The 23,557-nt window shown below is 68.4% G+C and overlaps 1 protein-coding gene across 1 annotated transcript; it reads right to left on the reverse strand.

Annotated features, from left to right (window-relative positions):
* On the reverse strand, positions 1-21,771 carry BAHCC1 (BAH domain and coiled-coil containing 1). The gene is given in 27 exon segments (XM_027691686.1): positions 1-523; positions 1,146-1,382; positions 1,999-3,149; positions 3,474-3,641; positions 3,725-3,847; positions 3,934-4,042; positions 4,132-4,207; positions 4,311-4,564; positions 4,642-4,749; positions 5,214-5,539; positions 5,814-5,969; positions 6,374-6,545; positions 6,653-6,767; positions 7,394-7,495; positions 7,627-7,763; positions 7,870-8,054; positions 8,734-9,477; positions 9,562-9,919; positions 10,329-10,543; positions 10,901-11,059; positions 11,150-11,243; positions 11,245-11,359; positions 11,745-11,850; positions 11,933-13,558; positions 13,816-13,938; positions 14,702-14,881; positions 21,468-21,771. Coding segments are annotated over 27 exon segments (7,521 nt in total). The 5' UTR covers positions 21,643-21,771; the 3' UTR covers positions 1-316.
* Between the last annotated feature and the right edge of the window lie 1,786 nt (positions 21,772-23,557).

Genomic DNA, 23,557 nt, shown 5'->3' on the forward strand with positions numbered 1-23,557 from the left:
TTTTTTTTTTTTTTTTTTTTTTTGTCCTTTCTCGGTTTTCCATAAAACTTCCCGGAAGAAATACAATATTTACAGGCAAAATAAATAGAACAACACACCTGATTTCTGCTTCACCTGCTGGCAAACAGTCAGAGGTACTAGGGAAAGTTATGGCTTGTAGGGGAGCCCCCCCCCCTCCATCCCCCTCGGGCCCCCACAACGCGCCCCCCAATGTCACCACGGGCTTTGCATAAGAGCCGGGCAGGACCCGCAGAGGGGGGGTCCCCGTCCCCATCCCTGGGGGGGGTCAGCAGAGGGTGGGCACCCCCGGGGGGGGTCAGCAGAGGATGGGCACCCCATCGGCGGTCACCAGGCGGCCCGTGGTGGGGTCGTAGGTGCCCGCCAGGTAATAGAGGTCCTGGCGGTCCTGGTACCTCCGGCCCCGCGTGAGCTGCTCGTAGTGCTCCCGCCCCACCACCTGGCACTTGTGCGAGATGGTCTGCACGTCGTTCTCGTCCTCGTGGCACGACTGGTACAGCGCGTTCTGCGGGGACAAGGCACCGTCACGGCCGTGGCACGTGGCCACCCGGTGTGGCCACCTGAGGTGGCACATGGCTACCTCAGGTGGGACATGGCTATCTGGGATGGGACGTGGCTAACTGGTATGAGACGTGGCTACCTGGCATGGGACATGGCTGGCATGGTGTGTGGCCACCTGACGTGGTACACGGCTACCTGATGTGGGATGTGGCTACCTGACGTGGTACGTGGCTACCTGACGTGGTACGTGGTACCTGGCATGACATATGGCTACCTGACATGGCACACGGCTACCTGAGGTGGTCTGTGTCTGCCTGTCCTGGTGCGTGGCTACATCACATGTCACATGGCTACCTGGCACACTGTGGGGCTACCTGACATGACTCAGGGCTACCTTACATGATTTGTGGCCGCGTGACACGGTACATGGTTACTTGACACGGTACGTGGCTACCTGGCCTGGCACATGGTTGCCTGACACGACGTGTGCCTACCTGGCACAGTGTGGGGCCCATGGCCACCTTACACGGCGTGTGGCCACGCGACCTGGCACGCGACCACTTGGCACGACGCGTGGCCACCCGACACCGCAGCCCGGCAGAGCTGCCCCCGCCCCACACCCTCACCTTGCCGTCGCTCTGGCGCTTGCCCAGCTTGGTCTCCTCGGGGTGGTAGAACCACTTGACCTTGACCACCATGTTGCTGGCCCAGGACTCCCACATGCTCTCGATGCGGCCGATGTAGGGCAGGTTGGGCCTCCCGGCCGACAGGAACACGGCGCAGTCGCCCACGCGCAGCGTCTCCTTGCCCCGCACGATGGCCTTGTAGAACAGCTTCCGCGCCTTGCCCTTCATGCCGCGCCGCTGGGGGGGGGGGACACGGGCTCAGGGAGGGGCACAGGGACCCCCAAACCCACCACCACGGGGCGGGGGGAGAGCAGCACCGAGGGCGGGTAATGCCCGTGGCACCCGGGCAGTGCCCTGTGCCTGAGGGACGCAGCTGCTGTCACCAGTGCCCAGGGAAAGAACAGCCGATGTCACCAGTGCCCAGGGGACACAGTCAGTGTCACCAGCACCCCTGGAGCTGTGTGGCACAGTTGGTGCCACCAGCACTGTGCGCTGGGCAGCCACTTGCTGCAACTGCTGTCCCCAAATGTCACGAGCGCCTTTTGCTGGGCACCCGAGTGCCAGCATGGGCATCCACGTGTCACAGCCGGCGTCCCCAGTACCCTGAGCACCCGACACCCCGCCAGGCACCCCTGTGACCCCTGCACCCACACCCCCACACCCCAGGCACCTCGCTCTGTGCACCCCTGTGCCCTGCCAGGCACCCCCACACCCCTGTCCGTGTCCCCCGCCCCGAGCCCCCGGGAGCTGTGCCCGCTCCTCCCCTGCCAAAGAGTGCCCGGCAGTGAGTGCCCGTGGCTGTGCCGAGCTCTGGGTGCCCACCAAGGGGGGGCAGGGCGGGCGCCCACCTTACCTGCGTGGGGTTCCCCGACCACCTCCAGAGCTGGCGCGCGGGCAGGAAGGCGGAGATCTTTGGCCGGTTTTCCACCGAGGGCAGGCGCTGCCGCCGGGAGAACTCTTTGGCTTTGGCGAAGCTGAGGGCCTCCTTGCGCTTGAGCTTGGCCTTGGGGCCGGCGGCGGCCGCCTTGGACAGGAAGCAGCGCTGTGGCGCGGCGCCCTTGGGCCGCAGCGCGTCCGGCTGCGCCAGCAGCGCCGGCACCGGGTGCGACAGGCAGGTCTGGAGCAGCAGCGCCGAGTCCTCGTCCTCCGAGCTGTAGGAGGAATCCTCATTGTCCGAGGAGCAGAGGCTGGACGTGGAGATGGAGCCGGAGCTGGAGGAGGTGGAGGAGCCCGAGGAAGAGGAGGACACCGAGAGGCGCGTCATGAAGCGCGAGGGGACGTCGGCGCCCAGCCCCGCCGCGTCCTCGTCCTCGTCCATGTCCGAGTAGGAGCTGTGGCAGTCGCTGTCGCAGTTCAGGGAGAAGTCCCCGTGCCCCGAGTACTTGCGCAGCGCCAGCCCCACGGGCAGCGGGTGCGCGGCCGCGCGGCCCCTCCGCTCCCGGCCGCCCAGCCCGGCGTGTCCGTAGCCGTGGCTGCCCAGCGGCCGCTCCAGCCTGGCCCCGAAGTCCTTCTCGGCCAAGAGCAGCGCCTTGCACGCCTTGTTCTTGGGGGACGTCACCCCTTCGTGGTCCAGCTTGACCAGGAACTCGCCGCCCGCCGCCTTCCTGCGCCCGCTCCTGCCCACCTCCGCCTCCAGCCGCTCGGCCTTCTTGGAGCGCAGGAGCTTCTGCGCCGCGGGCAGCACCAGCCCGGCGCCGGCGCCGAAGGAGCCGTAGGAGCTGGCGATGCGGCTGAAGGAGTCGGCGCCGAAGGCGTTGCCGAAGACGGGGGCGGCGAGGTGGTGGTGGTGGTGGTGCAGCGGGAAGAGGGTCTCCTTGGCCCGCAGCTTCTTGGCGCTGCCGTTGACCTGGAAGAGGTTCTGGAGCACGGCCGAGCCCTTGTTCACCGCCTTCCGCTTGGTCTGCGCCATGGCTGCCCAGCTGAGCAGGGACCCCCCGCGCCGCCCGGCCGCGGCATCGCTCAGTGCCGGCCCCCGGCCCCCCGACAGCCCCTCCACGGCTTTGCCTGCGGGAGAAGGGGGTCAGGGGAGCCGGAGGAGGGATGGACGGAGGGAGCATCCCAACAGCCTTCCCCACAGCCCAGCACCCCTTTCCTCATCCCAGTACCTGTCCACCCATCCCAGTACTCCTTCCCTTTCCTGCATCCCAGCACTTTTCCCTGCATCCCAGCGCCTTTTCCCTATCCCAAAACCCTTCCCCAGACCTCCACATCCTTTTCTGTATACCAGCACCTTTCCCTGTATCCCAGCCCCCTTCTCCCCATCCCAACACCTCTCCCTGCATCCCACCCAAGCAAGTAGTCCATGGGTGCTCCTCGCCCCCCCCATACCGCTTTTCTCCTTGCCAGATGCCTTCCTGCCGGAATTCCGGGAGGCCTGGGGGCCGTGATCCGGGCACAGCGTGGGGGGCAGCGCTCCGGGGGTGCCCACGTCGCCGCACGCCCGCTTCGCCCGCCGGCAGGAGCTGGACACCAGCAGTGCCGGGGAGGGCTCGGTGCCTGCAGGGAGCGGGGGAGTCAGGGCGGCCCCGTGACCCACACCCATCCCCCCCTAATTCCGTGATCCCACCCCGGCCCCTCACACTGGATCTTGAAGTCGGGGGGCAGCAGGCGGATGTTGGACACGGCGATGTGTCCGGTGTCGCCGTCGTCGAACTCCACCAGCACGGCCTCGGCGTCCTCCTCCTCCTCGTCGCTGGAGGAGCCTGCGGCACGGGAGGGCTGTCGGGATGGGCAGGGGGTCCCCGACACCCCCCCCCCGCCCCACAGACCGCTCCCTGCCCAGCCTCACCTCGCACCACGTTCCCTGGGTACAGGCACCGGGATTTCTGGCTCCAGTAGGCGCAGACGCGGGTGCCGGGCGGGAGGCTGCGGCGCGACTGCGGCCGCACGTCCAGGACCTGCAGGGAGCACCGTGCTGGGCTCTCCCCGGGGTGGGGACCCCCACCTTGACCCCCCCACCCTGACCCCCCCACAAGCCTCCACTCACCGCCTCCTGCAGCAGCTGCTCCTGTGAATAGATGCGCTGCCGGTTCCCCCGCTCGCCCTCGATGATGATGCTGTAGCTGGGGAGGGGGCACAGAGGGGGCTCAGCGCCCACCTTGGTACCCCCCTGCAAGGCTGGGACACCCCCCAGGGCCGGGACCCCCCCCCGGGGCACCCACTCACATGTCCGGGGGTTGGATGGTGCGGACGCTGCCGGCGTAGAGCAGACTGTCCTCCTTGGGAATCAGGATGTGCAGCCCATCCCGCAGATCCTCCTTCTGGATGGCGCAGGCGTGGGGGACCTCCCCACGTGTCCCCCCCGCCAGGCAGCCCCCCAGCTCCTCCTCCTCCTCCGAGAAGCTGCTGTTGTCGTCGAAGTCGAAGTCGTCCTCCACGGTGAAGCTCTCCAGCAGTTTGCTCACTGCCCGGCCCTTGCACTGTAGGAAGGGGCAGGGGTAAGTAGGGGGTACAGGGGGGGCCGTGTCAGGGTTGGGGGAGGCCCCCCGGGTCTCACCTGCTTGGTGGCCACTTTGCTCTTGACCTTGGCCAGCTTCTTGCCCTTGCTCAGGATGGTCTTGGCGCTCCGGGGGGAGAGGGCCAAGGAGAGTGCCCCGTTCTTGCGCTGCAAGACAGGGGGTCAGGACTGGCTGATGGCCCCCCCAGTGTGACCCCAGTGCCCCCGGGGTGCCTCCCAACACCCCAGTCCCTGCAGTGGTGCCTCCCAGCTCCACCAGCACCCACAGCCTGTGCAAAACCTGCACCCGCCCCTTGGCACTCCATGGTCCCAGCAGTGCTCCCAGCACCCCCAACCATCACAGAACCCCCAGCCCCTGCTCCCAGCTCTGCACCCCACGGTCCCAGCAGTGCCCACCCCAACCGCCCCAGCACCCCCAGCCCATCCAAACCCCACATCCCACCCTCTGCAACCCGTGGTCCCTGCAGCACCCCCCAACTACCCCGGTACCCCAAGCACCCGCACCGTCTCACTGGAAACCCCAATGACCCCAGTACCCTCAGCCCCTGCACGCCCCGGTCCCATTGGTGCCCCCCAGCCCATCCAAATCCCACACCCAGCCCCCCACTCACCCTGAGGGCTGCCTGCAGCCCCTTGCTCTTGCGGGTGCCCTTCTTGCCCCTCTCTCCCAGCCGAACCCCCTCGTCCCGTGGCCCCAGGAGCCGGGGGTCCGTGCCCCCGAAGAGGCTGCCGGGGGGTCCCGTGGGGCTGGGGCCGCCGGGGGCTGGGGGCCGCAGGCTCTCCTTGCTCTTGGCCTTCAGCTTCTTCTTGCTGCCCTCGGGGCAGCCCCCGGCCTTCCGCCGCCCCGGCACCTTCTCCAGCTTCCCGGCACCCCCCGGCTTCACCGGCCGCCGCTTGATCTTCACCTCCCCCTCGGGGCTGCCCAGGCGGCAGGGACCTGGGGGGGACAGGGGTCAGGGCACCCCACAGGGACCGGGGCACCCCATGAGGATCAGGGCATCCCATGGAGGCACAGCAAGAACACCCCAAGGACACAGGGCATTCCACGGGGGTCTGGGGACCAGGCACCGCACAGTGGGGACAGGGCTCAGGGCACCCCATAAAAGTGACGGGGTTTGAGATACCCCCCAGTTGCCCACCCAGCCCTGGCACGTGTGCTGCAGGGTCCTTGCCCCCCGTGCCCCACAGCATTCCCAGGGTGATCCCATTACCTAGCAGCCCCTGCCTTTCCTTCTTCTTCTTGGCCTTCTCGTTGGCCTCCATCTTCACCACGGAGGATGGGGAGGGCCCCAGCACGGCCACCGGCCCCGTGGGCAGGGACAGCCCCGGCTCCTCGTCCTCACTGTCCGTGTCCCCCTCGGGCTCGTCTGCGAGGGCAGGGGACAGCAGTGAGGGACCCCCGTGCACCCAGGGGTGGCCCCTGCACCCTCAGCGCAGGATGGGGTGAGCTGCGGTCACGTGAGACCCCCACTCCTGTCCTGAACCTTCTGCAGCCCCGTGCTGGACTCTGAACCCCCATCCCCGTGCTGAATCCTGCATCCCAATCCCATGGTTGGACCCTGCATCCCCATCCTCACGCTGCGCCCAGCGCCCCCAGCTCAGACTCTGAACCCCTGTTCCCATGCCAGACCCCAACCCCAACCTCACACCCCCACCCCTACCAGATCCCCATCCTGACCATGCACCCCATCCTAATCTTGCCCTGCTGTTCCCATCCCGGACACCACACCCCCATCCCAACCCCACACCCCCATCCCTGTGCCCGCCTTGCCTCTGAAATGGGGGGGCTGCCGGGGGCCGGGGTCCTGCCCCTGGTACTTGGAGCCCTTGGAGCCCTTGGGTCGGTTCAGCTTCTTCTGGATGCGGGCGCCGGGGTTGGGGTCCCTCCGGCGGAAGGGGCTGAGGCCGGGGGGCAGCCCCTTGCCCTTCACCTTCTGCTTCAGCTGCAACACCCCGTCAGCCACCACACAGGGCAGGGGACCCCGCCCTGGGGCGGCTCAGGGGGTGTTTGGGGGGGGGAGTAGGACCCCCTAGATCCCATGGGACTCACCGGGGAGCCCTGGAGGCTGCTGAAGGTTCCACCTGACAGTTTGCTCCTCTTCTTCTGGGGCTCGGGGTCCCCCCTCAGCTCGGCACACAGCAGGGACAGGCTGGTCTTCACTGCCCTGGGGGGAGCACAGCATGGGCACGGTGTCTGCAGACCCCCCAGAGGGGTCTTGCACCCCTGGAAGAATCCTGTACCCCTCAGCTTCATCCTGCATCCCCCAGAGGAATCCTGCATCCCATCCCAAATGGATCCTGTACCCCACCCTGGCTGGCTCCTGCACCACCCAGCTGCCATCTCCCCGCTCTGCTCCCCGCCCCTACCAACAGTTTGTGACACAGAACCTGGAAATTAATTTTTTTCTCCTTTCTATCTTAACTGTGGCCCCGTTTAGCAACGATTTAACAAGGGGGGCCTGGGACCCCCCAACACTCCCACACACCTTCCCAGTGCTCAGTTGAGCACACAGGATTTATGGAGAAGGGCAACTATGGGAACGGGGAATGGGAAGTGCCAGGCAGGAAAAAAGGGGTAGAAAGGGGGGTCACCCCATGCCACGGGGCTCCATGGAATGCTGCTCCCACCCAGACCCTCCCATCTTCCACGGGAATGAGAGGATGAACCCTCCCAAACACGGCAGGGGATTGGGGTGCGATGGAGGTGGGTGCAATAAGGATGTAATGGGGGGAGGCCCCCGAGCACACCAGGAGGGTCAGACCCCCCGGTCGAGGGGCACTGGTCACTCACTTGACCTTGCGGCTCTCGGCCCTGCCCAGAGTGCTGGAGTGTTTCCTCTTCCTCGGCCGCCCCGGCCCGCGCCGTGCCGGGCTCCGGGAGCTCTCGTCACGCCTGGAAAACCGGGGGGGGGCACCGTGAGCAGAGCCCCCCTCCCCGTCAGGCTGAGGACAGGCCCAAACTCATCACAGGGATTAACCGCCAGCGCTGCCCCAGCCTCGGGAAGGGGACGGGACAGGACGTACTCGTGGTCGTGGCGCCGCTGGAGCCTCACCAGCTCCCGCTGCTTCTCCTTGTAGCGGCGCTGGAGCTCGGCCAGGCGCATCCGCACCTCCACCTCCTGCGTGTTCAGCTGCTCCATGGCCGCCTTCAGCGGGCACACCTGGGGGGGCAGGGGGGGCGTTTGGAGGCCGCTGGCAGCGCCAACGGCCTCGGCCGCAGGGTTGAGACCGGGCACAACTCATCCCACCTCCCCAGGAGACACTCACGGCCTTGGTTTTGGGGGTCCAGGTGTACTTGCGGCGGGGGACGCGGGCGCGGGGCGGGGGCGAGGCGGGCAGGGGGCTGAGCGCGGGGGGGCTGCCCTCCCGCCCCGCCGCCTCCACCAGCGACCAGGCGGCTGCCACCGTGGCCAGGTTCTGCAGGTTGAAGGCCAGCAGCTCCTCATCCTCACCTGCGGGGACGGGACGGGGTCAGCGGGGACGGACAGCCCAGACTCCATGCTGGGAGCAGACCTTCGGCTGTGGCTGGGAGGGACACGATGTGCCCCATCTGGCCACCTCATCCTGTGGGGAGTGGGATTCCACGGCCACCCCCCTGCCCCATCCTACCGACCCCTCTGTGGGGAGTGGGACCCCACAGCCAACCCCTCACCCCAAGGTGTTCCTGTTCCACACTCAGCATGGGATCCCCCCGCCACACTCCCACACACCCGCAGGAATGAGGACGCGCCAGGACAGCGCGCGGCCATCCCTGCTGGGGCCCCTGGGATTCCCTGGGGAAGCCGAGCGGGGAGGGAATCCCGGCGCCTGCCTGGAGCCAGCGCTGGAGCAGAGCCCCGGCTGCTTCGAGCGGGGCATGGCACGGCAGCATGGCATGGAATGCAGCCTGCATGGCATGGAATGCAGCCTGCCACGCCCATGGAACAGGGTGTACTGGAGGCACCGGGGTGTGCCAGGGGCTGCCGGGGGTACTGGGGTGCACCAGGGGGCACTGGGGACACGTGGAGGCTCTGGGGTGTACCAGAGACGACTGGGGTCACCAGGGAGTATCAGGGGTCACCGGGGATGCCAGTGAGTACCAGAGGGCACCGGAGGCACCGAGAGGTGATGGGGGCACCGAGGGTCACCCACCTTCCCTGGCCAGGTCGCAGCGGCGCCGGCGCAGCTCCAGGTCGGCGAGTTCGCTGAGCAGGGCGATGCCGGGGATCCCTGAGGGGTGGGGGGCGGGCGAAGGGGGTGCGGGGGGAGGCTCCTCGGGCTCGTCCAGTGCTGGCAGCTCCCCCAGGTCGATGCCGGCGGCGATCAGAGCCTCCAGCCCGCCCGGGCAGCCCTGGTGCCTGACGGGGACGTCACCATCCTCTTCCTCATCGCAGCTGCCCTCCGGCTCCAAGCCATCGCTGTCGCCTTCCTCCTCCTCCTCCTCATCCTCGTCCTCCTCCTCTTCCTCTTCTTCCTCCTCCTCCTCTTCTTCCTCCTCCTCCTCCTCTGCAGTGGGGGGCAGCGGGGAGCCCCCCACGCCGGGCACGGAGTGCTGCTGCTCCGGTTGCTCCGGCGCTCCCTGAGCCGCCTCCCGGTGCCCCCCGAAGGGCTCCTCGGTGCCCCCCGGGGCCGGCGCCGCCCCCCGCTCCCCGCAGAGGGGTCCGGGGGGGAGCAGCAGGTGGTGGCGGTGCAGCAGCACCCCAGGACCCTCGGCCGGGGGGTCCCGGGGAGGGCCCGGCTCCCGCAGCGCCTCGGCGGTGGGGCTGAAGGTCCGGGATTGCTCGGGCTCGGCGGGTGGGGACCCGGCGTGCACGGGGTCGGGGTCCGCCGGCTCGGCCGAGTGCGCCGCGGGGTAGCCCATGGTGGCAGCGGGGTAGCCATACCCGGGGGGCAGGTCTGCGGGGAGGGGGGCGATGGTCAGTGGGGTCTCCCCGATGCCCCCCCCAACCGCCCTCCTCTTCCTCGATGCCGTGGACTCACCTGGCTCCAGGGGTTTGGGGTAGCGGCGCGGGGGCTGCGCCTCGCCCCGCGCGTCCTCGCCCTCGCTGCCCTTGCTGGGGGTGGGCAGGGGGCTGGCGGCCGGCGAGCGGGGGGCCACGGCCGGGCTGGCGGCGGGGCAGGCGGGTAAAGTGCAGGGGGCCGTGGGCAGGGTCACCGGGCACTTGGCCTGGTGCCGCAGGGCCGGCGAGTGGCAGCAGGGGGAGAGCTTGGGGGGCGCGGGGGCCGCCGAGGTCAGGCCCTTGGCCGGGGGGTTTAAGGCAACTGCTTTGTGGGAGGGTTTGAGGGGCTTCTCGGGACCCCCCTCCTCCAGCTCCAGGGGCTGCTCCTCCGGCTTCCGCTGCGGGAGAAAATGAGGTGACATGGGTTAGCCCCTGCCCCACAGCCTGGCATCCTACAGCCCAGCCCTGCATCCTACAGCCCAGCCCTGCACCCCACAGCCCAGCCCTGCATCCTACAGTCTCGTCCAGCCCCACACAGCCCAGATCAATGGCCCAGACTCCTGCCTCACCACCCAGCCCGGCACCCTATAACCCCAACCCCCATCCCAGTCCCACACCCCTGCCCAGCCCCTGCTCCTCTGCCTGCCCCCAGCCTCCCAGCGCTGCCCCACATCTCCCACCCCAACCCCCACATCCAGCCCCACGTCCCCACCCTCCACCCCACCCTCCACCCCGACCCGCATCCTCCAGCCAGCCCCACACCCTGTTCCACCCCCAGCCCCCCAACATCCCCCAGCCCCCTGGCACCTGGCCGTGCGCCTGGCGCTGGATCTCGAGGGCCTGGGCTGCCCGATGCTGCTGCTGCTGCTGCTGCTGCTGCTGCTGGAGGGCGTAGAGCTCCTGCTGCCGCAGGAACTGAGACCGTGGGTACACGGGCAGCTGCCCCGTGTGCTGCAGGTGGGCACTGGGACCCCGGCCCGGGTACATGGGGGGCCACAGTGACGCCTGGTCCATCACGTCAGCTGCAGAGGGCAGGGGGTCAATTGGGGAGCCACTTCGGGGTCACCCCGCAGACCCCAGTGGTGCCCAAACCCAGCCCTGCAACCCTGGCAGCACCTGAAGGGACCTGCATCTCCCGCCCCTAGACCCCCAAAAGCACCTGAAAGGACCCCATCACGCTCCCCTGTACCACCAAAAGCACCCTGCAGCCACAACAGTACCCACAGAAAACCCACTACCGACCCACGAACCCCCAAAAGTAACTCCAGTGATCCCCATCTCCCACCCTACACCCCCAAGGACCCCACCTCCTCTCCCCCAGCCCCACTCAGCGCCCAGGACCCCCCATCCCCAGCACAAGGCGGGGGTCCCAGCCTCACCCAGCGTGTGGGGGGTGCCGTGGGCGGGGGGCTCTGTGGGGAGGATGACGAGCTGGGCGGGGGGGTCCTGGGCGAGGGGGAACACGGGCTGCATGGCACTGGGCATGGAGGTGGGGAAGGCGGGGGGCAGGTTCTGGTGCAGTGCCGGGTGCCCGATGCCTGCGGGGATGGAGGGGGGGGGGGATCTGTCAGCACCCCGCTGTGGGGGGGTCAGCACCCACCCAGCCCCCCCAGGACCCCCTCACTGACCGTAGGAGTGCCCCCCCATCCAGATGGAGGGGCTGCGGGTGCGGGGCAGCCAGTGCGTGTGCGCAGGGTGGGCGTGGGCGGCGGGGTCCCCCCCCCAGCTGCCCTGCAGGCAGCGACGAGCCCCCCGCCATCATCAGGTGGGGGGTCAGCTCCCCGGGACACCCCCCCGACGGGTGCATCCGGGCAAACTCCACCAGGTCCTTGCTGTCCCTGCGGGAAGAGGGGGATACACACAGTGTGGGGGCAGCGCTGGCATCACCCTCCCCTGCACCCCCAAGGACCCCCGTCTCCCACCCCTGCACCCTCAGCAGCACCCACAGCAACCCCATCACTCTCCCCTGCACCCCGAAAAGGGACCCATCTCCCACATCCGCATGACCACCAACACCCACATGGATCACCAGGTCCCACCACGTACCCCCAAAAGCACAGGAACCCCATCACCCTCCCCCGTACCCCCCAAAAGACCCCCCTCTTCCAACCCCACATTCCCAAGAGGATGTCCAGGGTCCCCCATGTCCCTCCCTGCACCCCAGGGACCCCCATCCCCCCCCTCTCCCCTTGAGGCCCCCCCCCCCAATCCCCCCTCACTCACTGGAGCAGGATGTCCCTCCCGGGCAGCCCCAGGCGCTCCTCGCACAGCCGGCCCCGCTCCTCCTCGGCCTCCAGCTCCATCAGGTGCACGGGGCGCGCGGTGCCCGCTGCCACGGGGACACCACGGTGGCATCAGCGTGGCACCGCCGGCCCCCCCCCCCCCCCCCCCCCCCCCCCCCCCCCCCTTACCTTTGACTCCGGCCGCCGCCCGCTGCCGCCCGGTGCCCCCGGTGCCGCCGTTGCCGTAGGGCTCGTGGCGGCCCAGCGTGTCCTTCTGCCGCGCCACGGCCACGGCGATGCCCACGGGCGGCTGCCGCACCTCGCCCTCGGTGCCGCCGGGGCCCAGCGCCTCGTGCTCCCGGCCGCGGGCACAGTCCGGCCGCTCCAGCTCCAGCTGCCCCTTCCCCGACGGGAATTTGGCGTCCTGGTGGGCGCAGCTGCTGCCCTTGGTGCCTGCCAGCCCCACGAAGGGGGGGCCCTTCTGCCCCCCCAGCAGGGCCCCGTTGCTGTATTTGAGCAGGTTCTTCATGGCCGAGACCTCGTCGGGGGCGTTGGGCACCTCCTGCGCCCGCACCAGCCCCGCGCCGAAGGGGTCCAGGTAGGGCCCCCCCTTCCGCTCCTCCGCCACAGCCAGGGGGGGCCCCTGGCCCTGCACCCCCCAGGGGGGCAGGGGGTGCCCGCTGTAGCCCAGGGCACCCAGCTCCAGGGGCTTGCGCTTGCCCTCGGCCGCCTCCGCCTCGGGGTGCTGCTGGTGCCGGATCCGAGCCACCTTCTGGGCCGGGGGGTCCTTGGGGGGGCCCTTCTCTAAAGTGCAGCAGGAGGGGCCGACGCGGACGCCCAGGGGGTCGGGGCGGGGGGCACGGGAGCAGTCGGGGGCTGGCGGCACCTCGAAGTAGCTCTTCTCCAGCCCCCCCTTGGGCGCCGGGCACCGGCCGGAGAAGGGGGGTCCCTCAGCTGCGCCGCCCCCCAGGTACTCCAGCCCCTTCAGCCGGGTGCCAGGAGCCCCCCAGTCCAGCCGCCGCTCCGCCGGCCCCTCGGCCTTCAACGGGTGGTGGAAGGGGGCACCGTAGGGCTCGGCGCCCGCCTCGCTGTGCCGCTCCTTGCCGTCCCCGCGCTCCATCCCGCCGGATTCCACCTGGAACGAGCGGCTCTTGTCCGCCGGGGGTCCCACCGAGGGCACCAGCGTGGCCCCGCTCAGCTTCAGCTCGCGGGTGGGGGGCTCGGGCAGCGGGCACAGCACCTCGGGGCCGGCGTGGAGCGGGAGGCAGGGGAAGGAGCCGGCGGCGGGCACGGCGTAGGACACGGCGTGGTGCAGCATCTGCCGCCGCTCCACGGCCTCGCCGTAGGGCTGCGGCGCCTCGGGGACCCCCGGCTCCCGCTCCTTGGGGGCGCAGCGGGCGGCGCGGGGCAGGGCGTTCCCGGCACAGCTGGGCAGCGCCGCGCGGGCGCCGTCGCCGTCCAGCCCCTTGGCACCCAGCAGGCACGAGGCCAAGGGCTTGGGGCGCCCGTCGCCGGAGCCCCGCGGCGGCACCCCCTCCTTGCAGTGCCCCTCGGGCGGCACCGGCAGCACCGCCTTGTGCCGCTCCTTGGGGTCCTCCTCGGGCAGCCGCTCCTTGGGGTCCCCCTTGCCCCCCTTCTCCTTGCCCACCAGGAAGCGCTCGTAGTCCTTGGGGGTCTTGGGCAGGGGGCCGGCGTCCCGCTCCCGGCTGCAGGAGCCGGCGGGGGGCCCGGGGGCGGCGCGGGCGATGCCGGGGAAGCCGTGGCTGGCAGGGAGCAGGGGGGGCTGCGCCGGAAGGTTCCGCAGGTAGAAGTTATCTGGAGGGGAGGGTAACGCGTGAGACCCCCACGGACCCCCCACCCAACTGTGGGGCCGTGCCAATGAGAGGAGGAGTAGGATGAAGGGACAGATGCCCACCACCCCACCCGCTGCCCAAGCACTGGGTACCTGCTCTGGCACCAGCCCCCCACTCCGACACCAGCACTGGGACAGGCACTGAGCCCCCCACCCCTGCCCGGCCGGGGACACGCACTCCCACAGGGGACCCTGGTACCCTGGTGGCCCCGGTACCTGCCTTTCTGGCTCTCGTAGAAGCGGTGCTGGCCGTAGAGCACGTTGCCGTTGCCGTGGTGGTCCAGGTGGCCCATGGGCAGGAAGGTGGAGGCCAAGCTCCCGGAGAAGCGGGGGTACCCCGGGGCTGGGGGCACAGGGTCAGTGGGGCTGGGGCGGCACATCACCCGGCACCCCAACCCACAGCGCTCCGGCTGGGAACGCCCTGCAGAGCCCGTGATCCCCTCCACGCTGGGACCCCCCACGCCCTCCGGGAGCCACCGGGGAGGGGGCTGAGGCCCCCCCCCGAGCCTCGTGTCAGCAGTGGCCGTGCTTGGCTCGGCTCGGCACGGCCCGGGCGGGCTGTCCGTCAGCCGCGTGCGCTGCCCGTCCCCGTCCCCCCCCGTGCCCCCCCGAACGCCGGGAGCCAGCTGGCAGCCGGTCAAACTACCAGCCGGGCCGGCTGCCAGGGCCCTGCGCCAGCACCGCCGCCCCGCTCCCGCTCCTCCGGCGGGATGGGGACGCCAGCAGGATGGGGATGGGGGGTGGGCAAGGGGAGTCAGTTGAACCAGGGCTGCCCTGGGGGTCCCCACGCTGTCACCTGCCCCGTCATCACCAGTGACACAAGCTGGCCCGGCCTCAGCCCAGCCCCCAGGCTGGGGGGTCTGCAGCCCCACATGAGCCTCTCCAGACACCCCAAACCCCAGCTGTGGGGGCTGAGCCTGGTTCCCGTGGATGCCCGGGTGGGATTTGGGGCACGGTGCTGCTTGTACCCACATCATCACCCCGAAGCAGTTGTCCAGGGGGCCTGGATCCCATCCACGCAGGCACCGGTGGGACATGGCCCCCCAGCCACATCTTCACCACCCACAGGGACCCCCCGACCCACCCGCGTCCCGGTGCCCACTCACCTTCGTGGGAGTGGGAGAACCAGATCTGGGAGGTGCCAGAGTGGGGCCCGCAGAAGGCTGGCTCTGGGGGGGAGGCGGCGGGGCCAGCGGGGTGGCTGGGCCCCCCCGAGCCCAGGCTGCTGCTCAGGAAGCCCCCCATGAAGGAGGATGGGGGGGCGCTCCCCATCAGGCTGCTGCCGGCTGTGGGGAGAGGACACGGTCAGGGGGGGGCCGAGGACACAGTTTGGGGGGTTGAGGACACAGCTGGGGGGGTTGAGGACAGAACTGGGGGGTTGAGGACACAACTAGGGAGTTGAGGATTCATCTGGGGGGCTGCACAGGCTCTGCTTGCACACATGACCCGCCGTGCCCCCTCGTGCACACGTGTGTGCATACGGTTCCCAGGGGGCTGTGCAGCCCGCTCGGCACTGGTGCATCCCCTGTGCACACACAGCCCTCCTGAGCACACGTGTCCCTCGTGTCGTCGTGTCCCTCGTGCACACACAGTCCATGAGCACACGTCCCTCACATGATCACCTCCCTCGTGCTCACACGTCCCTCATGTGATCACCTCCCTCGTGCTCACACGTCCCTCACATGATCACCTCCCTCGTGCTCACACGTCCCTGGTGCACGGATGGCCCTTGAGCACCCACCACATCCCCTGTGCACACGTGGTCTGCGAGCCACGTGTCCCTCGCGATCACGTCCCTCGTGATCACAGCCCCTGTGCCACCACGTCCCTCGTGATCACGTCCCCCGTGAGCACACACGGCCCTCGTGCGATCACAGCCCTCGTGCCCCTCACGTCCCCCAGCCCCACGCTGCCCACACGGGCACCAGGGCGTGTGAGAGGCAGCAGAGCCGTGCAAGGGGCACTGGTGCCCTGCCCTGTGCGTGCCCTGAGAGCACACACGTGTGCTGGCACACGGGAGGCTTTGCACACATGTGTGGCTCCCCACGCAGCTGCTCCCAGTGCTGGGACAACCCCAAGGTCCAGAGGCCCAAGGCTGTGCCACGCAATGTGTGCACACATGTAAGTGTGTACGTATGTCTATACACACGCATGTGCACACACGTGTGCAAGGAGGGGCAGGGGCAGCTCCCATGCTGACCCCACCACCTCCCCCACAGCCTGGGGGGGCCCCCCAGCACCCCTGGGGAGGCCCATGGCCAGCGCTCCCCATCCCGCCCCCCATCCTGCTCCCATCCCGGCCAAGCCGTGAGATCATGGTGGAAACTTTGGAGCTGGTGGCCAGCGGCCGGGCGGGGGGAGCCGGGATGGGGGGAGCCAGGAGAGGGGAAACCGGGACGGGGGAGCAGCTGCCCCTCACTGCACGGCCCTGCTCCCCGTGCCCCTGTGTGCCGGCGTGGCCACGGCACGGCTCGGCACGGCTCGGCACGGCTCGGCACGCGTGGCGTGGCGCGGAGCGCGGGCTGGCCGCCCGCCCGGCCGGGGCAGGAAGCGATGCTTTGCTCTCTAAGCCAGCCCACGCTCCCCGGCTAATCCCGCCGGGATGCCTCTGGGATGAGTGTCGGGATGTGGTTTCAGGCAGCTTCGCTCCTTCCTCCGCGGAGAGGCCGAGCTGGGCAGGACCGCGTGGGCCGGGGGCACGGCCGCAGCCCTGGGAACCGGACACGCACCAGGATGGGTGGGCACATCCCACCGTGCCAATGCATCCCGGGGGATCCCTGCCCGGTGCTGCCTGCGGCCAAGCCCAGCCCTGCACCCCGGCTGCGCCGGGGGACCCCGTGCAGGCGCGGAGCCGGCAGCGTGCTGGGCGGCTGTGCCGGGCGGGAAGCCGAGGTTTCCAGAACAAGACTTTTCTGGAAGCCGTGGAAAGGGCCGGAAAAAAAATAACCCCCCACCCCGCCCCAAAGGCGGCGGGGCCGGGGTGTCCCGGGGGGGGCCATGGGGCCGCCGCTCCCCACCGCCCACCCGCTGACTCACGGGTCCCCCGGCGCGCTCGGCCAGCACCGCCATTCCCACATTCCCACATTCCCACCCGCCTCGCACGCCTGCTCGCCACGGCCCCTGGCACACTTGTGCTCTGCCACAGTTCACCACGAAGCGTGGGCAAGAAGAAGCCCCCATCCTGCCCCCTCCAGCCACGCTGACAGCGAGGACAGGGACAGGTCCTTGAGAACCTGCACAACTCATGTCGTCGATGAGCCCACAGTGTCAGAGCAGCCCCGTGCCACAGGTTCCTGAGACCGTGCACAACTCACGCCAACGATGAGCCACCAGTGTTGGAGGAGCCCCGTGCCAGGACAGGCACAGCAGCGCAGGGCTGGTTGCCAGCAGGGGACAGATGGGCTGCGGGGTCCCACCCCGGCCCCCCCCTCTGCCCCCCGGCAGCGTCACCCTGGGAACTCCCTGGCCGGGCTCCCCGAGGCCAGTGCCGTGACTCAGCCCCGCCGGCATCGCTCCCGGCTCCAGCACGAAACTTCCCTTGGCCCCAAATCCGCAGAGAGTCACACGTGTGACAAGTGTGCCAGGTCTCAGCGCGGCCGGGGGTTTGCAGGCACAGGCAGGTCACCGGGGGGACCCGTGGGGGGGCAACAAGAGGTGCTCCCCTCCCTACAGCTGCTCCTCGCCCCCGCTCCAAGTGCGGCGCAGATGGGAATTTTCCGGGAAGGCAGAAAGTTTCAGGGCCGGGGTGTGTGGGAGGGGCTGTGGCCCCGGGGGGGTTGACCCCATGGCTGCTCCGGGGTCCCCAAGGTGGTGACAGCCCCCGGGTCCCCGCGGTGGTGGCGGGGGGGACGTGCAGAGGGTTGGGTTTCTCCCTCAGCTATTTCAGTGCTGGAACATTCCTAACGGAGCCAGGGCCACGGGCGGAAGGCTGGGAGCTGGCAGGGACCCTCACACCACAGCCAGGCACCCCGGGGTTCCCCGAGCCAGGCAGGGGGTGGGGTGCAGCCCCCAGCTCCCCCCCCGGAGTTCACAACCCACATGACCCCTTTAAAAATGTGGCAAACAGGGAATAAACGGGCTCTGGCTCCCCCAGTGCTGTAATTCCAGCTGAATCCATATTGTTATGGCACTAAACGAACGCCGTGATGGTGAAACGCTGCCGGAACGTGCCCGACGGAGCCAGGGGGGCAATCCCAGCATTATCTGATGGGTTATCTGCTCCAGAGGGGTACAGGCAGCTGTCCTGGCTGGAGCTGCTGCACACTTGCACGCTCACCAGGGTTGCGCGTGCACGGCAATCACGAGGGTGGTGCACACTCCTGGCACGGCTGGCATACACTCCTTGCACGGCTGGCACACCACGTGCTCAGGGCATGCTGCCTGCACACACCATTTGCACACCCACCGCACAACCTGACACACACGTGCTGTGCAAAACCATTTCTGGAGCACCGGGAAGCCAGGGAGGGTCCAGCCCTGGGGGTCAAGAGGTCCCACCCCATTCCTGGTGTCACACAGATGCCAAGCATGTGGACTACCCCCCTGGGGAAACCCCCAGAAGGTGGGGACCGTGGTGACCCCATGTCACTGAATGTCACACGTGCAGGGTCCCAAGAGGGAGTGACCCCAAGGGGCTACCAGGACTCGTCCCCTCCCTGCTCCCTCCAGGAGGGACCTCAGCACCCAGCAGGGTCAGACCCTGCCCTGGGGTGATGCTGTGAGTCAGGTGGGGTGCAGGCAGGGCCAAGGGAGTTCTAGGAATTCTCAGATTCTCTGTGGAGCCCACCCCCACCCCCAGCGTCCCCTGGGCAGCAACAAGGGCTGGCAGCAGCTGCCCGTCCCCCCAGGGCCTGGCACGTGGCAGCGTCTCCGCGTGGATGCAGCTCATGACTAAGGAACAGTGGAACCACTGGGGAATGATTCTGCAAGACCCGGGGTGATCCAGTGGGATCTGGGGATCTGCACATCCTGCTGCTCCCGCCGGCCACGCGCGTGTCCCCCTGCCCCTCGTGGCTGCTGAGGAGCAGCTCAGTTAATCGCCAGATCTGGTTTAACTTTGACACTCACTTTGGAAATGCGGCGGCACGGCCGGGCTGGCTCAGGGGGCTGGGGGGAGCAGGGAGCCCCTGCAGCAGAGCCGTACCAGAGCTGTGCCAGAGCCGTGCCAGAGCCGCACCAGAGCTGTGCCAGAGCCGTACCGCGGCCTCCAGCCCCTCGTGAGACCTGTCTCCAGGGAAGCAGCGATGCGGAGCGGCTGCAGCGCTGGCACCTGGCCCTGTGTCACCACCCGGCCAGAGGCACCGTCCCCACCATCACCTCCCCACGGATCCCCCCCCCAAAGCCACATCAGGGAACCGCACAGCACCCGGCCTGCGGCGTAACCCGGGGAGGGGACAGGTGTGGGAGCACATCCAGCCACCGACTCACGGCCCCGGGGTCCACAGCGGGATGCAAACCCCGCACCGGGATGTGCACCGGGACCTGCACTGTCATGGCCAGGCTGCGTGCCAGCACCAGGCTGCACGCTGGCAGCGGGATGCACACCGGAGGCCAGGCTACAGGCCAGCACCGGGATGCACACCGGCACCCCCGGGGTCAAGCCGCCCACCGGCACGGCCGCGCTGCTCCCAGCAAACCCGGCACCACCGTTCCCCAAGGCCGTGTGCCGAGGGCTCGGCCACGGTGACAATCAGCCCGGCGCAGCCACAACTCCCCACTAGTCCAGAAAAACATCCGAAGGACAAAAATCGCATCCAGGCCCCGGCGCGGCTCAGCCAGAGTTTCCCACCCCTCGGTTGTGGCACTGGGACCCCCGGCCCTGCTCGGCACAGGGTGTGCCGGGGTGGTGGGACCCACCGCAATCGGGGTGTGGGGGCTGCACCCGGCCTGGGTGGGCTCAGGCAGCTCCGGGGGTCCCTGATCCCCCAGCACCAGGCAGTGCCACAGCCCCCCCAGACCCCCCTGCCATCATCCACCCAGTGCCGGTGCCAAACCTGACGCCGGCCGGAGCGTTCGGTTCCAGCAACGCGCGGCCCTGAGTTACGGCTTTAATAAAATCAAGGAAAACACTTTTATCTCCCATTCCCAGGGAGGCCGCCGGCCCCAGCAAAGGCTCCTGGGAGGTGTAGTCCGGCCCCACGCCGGGAGCCATTTGGGGGAGTGCGGCCGGAGCCCCCCGGTCTCGCCGTGCCCCTCGGGTGCCGCGTGCCGCGCCGGCATCGCCACGGCCACGGCCAACCGCGGGCTGGCTCCGTGCACTGGGTGGGGTAATTATCAATCATCGGCGTTAATTACCACGCCACGCCGCCACGGCTGCCGGCACCGTGGCTGGGCCATGCTGGGGGGACACGGGGTGCTGGGGACAGGGACCCCCCTCCCGCCGGCCCTGCGCCGGCCACTAAATTATCCGGTTTATCCGCCCCAGTGGCGTTCCAGCCGTGTGGAGCTGCGGAGCGCAGCTCGCTGGGAAGCGCTCCGGCTGCGCCGGCCCTGCCAAAGCCGGAATATTTTTAGCTCGTTCTGTTGTTGGGTTTGGCTTCTCTGTTTTTTTTTTTTTCGGCGCGTTTCTGCCGGGGTATTTTTAGCCAGATCCATGTTATTTTAACAACCTCCGGTGCGTTCGGGCTCCCATGTGTCGCCCAGGCCCCGGAGGGTGTGAGGGTCCGGCACGGGGACACCGCCACGCCGGGAAGCTGGAGGGAAGCCGGAGAGAAGCCAGCAGCACCCAGCGCTGGCATCCCCCCGGGATCCCCCGCACGGCCACTGTGAGCCGGAGAGCAGCGGAGCCCCCATCCCAACCCCCCACCCTGGGGACAGGCTCCAAGCCCCCACCACGCCCCACGGCCTCCAAAAGCAGGGGGAAGCCAGGGTGGCCCCCTCAGCCCGGCGGTGGTCCCGGCAGCGAGGCCGCCGGCACAAAGCGAAACCGCCTCGGCCGCGGGCCCGATCCAGCGCCACCTCCCTGGCACCCCCCGGTGCCCCCCGGTTTCTGCCTTCTTCCAGGAGCCCCCGCCGCTGCCCCCCCCCCCCCCGCGCCGGCCCGGCCGTGCCCCCCGCCCTAATCCACGCACTAATTGTAATCCCATTAAAGCAGATATAATTTTATTAGTATTCACAGCTCATCAAGGCGGCGACAATAACCGGCGCTGCCGCCGTGCCGTGGCCAGACAACCGCCCGCACCGGCGGGAAGCAGGGGGCCCCGGTGCTGCACCGCACCGAGCCGGCAACCCCGCACTCGCTCCAGCCCTGCTCCCGCTCCAGCTCCATCCCGGAGCTCAGTGGCGGCGGCAGGGGCCCCGCTGGCTGCACACTCAAAGCCCTCCGTGCAGCAAACCCCAGTTTAGGTGCAGCGCACCCCAGTTCAGCCCTGCCCGGCTGCAGCCGAGCACATGCCGCAGACAAAGCCACGGGGGCAGCTGGCCGTGGCCGCCGGATGCGGTGACCCCTCGGCAGTGCCGGTTGCCCGTGCGGCGCTCGGCCGTGCGCCGCGCTTTGTCCGGCCCCGGCGGCGAACACGCGCCACGAACCCCTTCGCACCCTGACACTTGGGTGCCCAACATCGAGCCGGGGCTCGGTGACCTTCCACCGCCGCCCCACGGCCCCGCGCATAACGGCCTCCCTGTTCCCCCGAGCGCGCCCGTTAGTCCAGGCACCGGGATCTCGCCGGAGCGGCCCGGGGGCCACGCTCCTCCCGTGCCGGCGGAGCGGCGGGGTGGGGGAACATCCCCCGTGTGTGTGCGAGTCTTCACCCCAAACCACCGGGCGCGGTGACAGCGGGATTGGCACAAAGGGAGGCCGAGCTCCCGGTGCCGTGCCGAGCCCCCCGCGCCCCTCCCGGCCCCTCGCGCCGCGGCCGCATCGAGCCCTCTGACCTGTGTGCGTGGCCATGGAGATGGGCGCCGGAAAGTACTTGGTGGGCTGGAAGTGTCCAGGGGGCTGCACGGCCCCGTGCGCCGACCCTGCCACGCGCCCGGAGCCGTGCCGGTGGCCCAGGCTGCCCCGCTCCGACAGCAGCCGCGGCGGGGGCGCGAAGTCACGGCCGTCCATGCCGGGGGCACCCACCCGCGGGGGGCTCGGCGGGACCCCGACGCGGCTGGTGGGCGATGCTCAGCGCCGTGCCGGGCCGGCTCGGCGGGCGTCCTGCCGCGCTCCGCGCCGGGGCCGTCGGCTCATCCTCCGCTCCTGGCACGGGGGAGAGAAAGGAGAGAGTGAGAGCACGGCCAGGCTGGGGGTATGGCCCACCCCACACCCCCAAACCCGCTCGCCCAGCACCCCACTCCCAGTTTGCCCAGTGCACGGCTCCCTCTCTCTCTCTCCGTCTCGCAGGGCCGCGGTTTCCCCGGCACTGCCGGTGCACGGTCCCCGTTTCCCCGCCATCCCCGGAGCACGGCCCCCCTTTCCCCGGTACCCCTGGTTTGCAGCCCCCAGCTCTCCCAGCACCCCCAGTTCGTGGTGCCCAGTTTCCTGAGGGCACAGCCCCCCCCCTCCCTGTTCCGGGTGCTCCCGGAGCGCAGCCCCCCCTCCTTTATCCGGTGCCCCCGGTTCTCGACCCCAATCCCCCGGAGCCCAGGCACGGCCACCCCCAGCTCGGGGCCCGGTTCCCGCTGCTCCGGCCCTTCCTCCCCGCTGCCGAGCTCCAGTTTCCCGGCGCTCCGTTCTCCTATCTCCCCCGGCTCACCGACCGTATCTCCCCGGGGCTCGGCCCCCGCTCGCCCTCGGCTCCCCCGGTTCCCGTTGTGTCCCCGGCGCTCGGCGCCTCCCTCGCTGCGCTTCCACTATTTCCTTCCTTCCGTCCCCAGCCCCGATTCCCCGGTATCTCCCCGCTTTCCCTCCAGCCCCACTTCCCCGGTATTTCCCCGCTGCCCCGGACCCCTCCTCTCCGCGGATCCCCGGTTATTTCCCCGGTGCCCTGCCCCGGTTTCCCCGGTGTGGCCGCGGTGTTCCGGCCCCGGTTCTCGGTCCGTGCCGGTGCCCGGCCGCGGCTCCCGCCCGCCGGGTCATTGTTCTGGCAGCGCCGGGGCCGCGGGGCCCGATCCTGCGGGGGGGAGCCGGGCACGGGCCGGGCGGCGGCGAACAAAGGGGCGCGGGGCGACGAGCGCGGCCGGGGGGCGCGGGGGGCCCGGGGGGGGCCCGGCCGGGGCCGCGGGTACCGGGGGGGGGATCGCCGGGCCGAACCCCGCGGCGAGAAACGCGGGCCGGGAAAATAAAAATAAAAAAAAAAATAACGCGTGTTTTCCTCAATAGAACCGAACAAAATTACGTAAAAAAAAAATAAAAATGTGGTTTTTTTATTGATGTAAAAAAATAAATGCAAAGCGGAAAAAAAAAATTAACGTGAATTAATCGAAAGGGGGAAAATATTTAAAGCGAAAAATTTAAGGCGAAAAGGGCTCGGTGCGAAAATGTTTGAAGGCGCAAACGGTTCAGTGAAGCAGCGTTTGATAAGCAAATGATTTAATGAACAAATGTTTTCACGCACAAAATTTTTAATGGACAAAATTTTAAGGCGAAGCGCTTTAAAGCGACGAGTCTTAACAGCGAAAAATGTTTTAACATAAAAAGGCGAAAGGGGAAAAAATGTTTTAATGGGAAAACATGAAGGGGAAAAATATTTCGGTGGAAAGAGATACAGGGGAAAATATTCTGGTAGAAAGAGGTGAAGAGAAAAAAATATTTTTGAAGGAAAGAGACGAATGGAGAAAATATTTTGATGCCGGAAAGATGCAAAAAAAATATATGGGTGCAAACAAATAAAGCGAAAAATAAATAGTGAGGAAAAAATGGAAAAAAATAAAAATAAAAAAGGAAATGTACAAAGAATGAAAAAAAATAAAAGGCAAAAATGCAAAATAATCAACGCCCAAAAATTTAAAAATAATAAGTCCAAGAAAGCAAAGAAAAAAACATAAAGCGCAAAACGCAAATAAAAATAATGCTGAAAACGCAAAACAAAACAGAAAAA

Source organism: Neopelma chrysocephalum, unplaced genomic scaffold, assembly GCF_003984885.1.
Source record: "Neopelma chrysocephalum unplaced genomic scaffold, ASM398488v2 Primary Assembly neopelma1_84, whole genome shotgun sequence".
Lineage (NCBI taxonomy): Eukaryota > Metazoa > Chordata > Aves > Passeriformes > Pipridae > Neopelma > Neopelma chrysocephalum.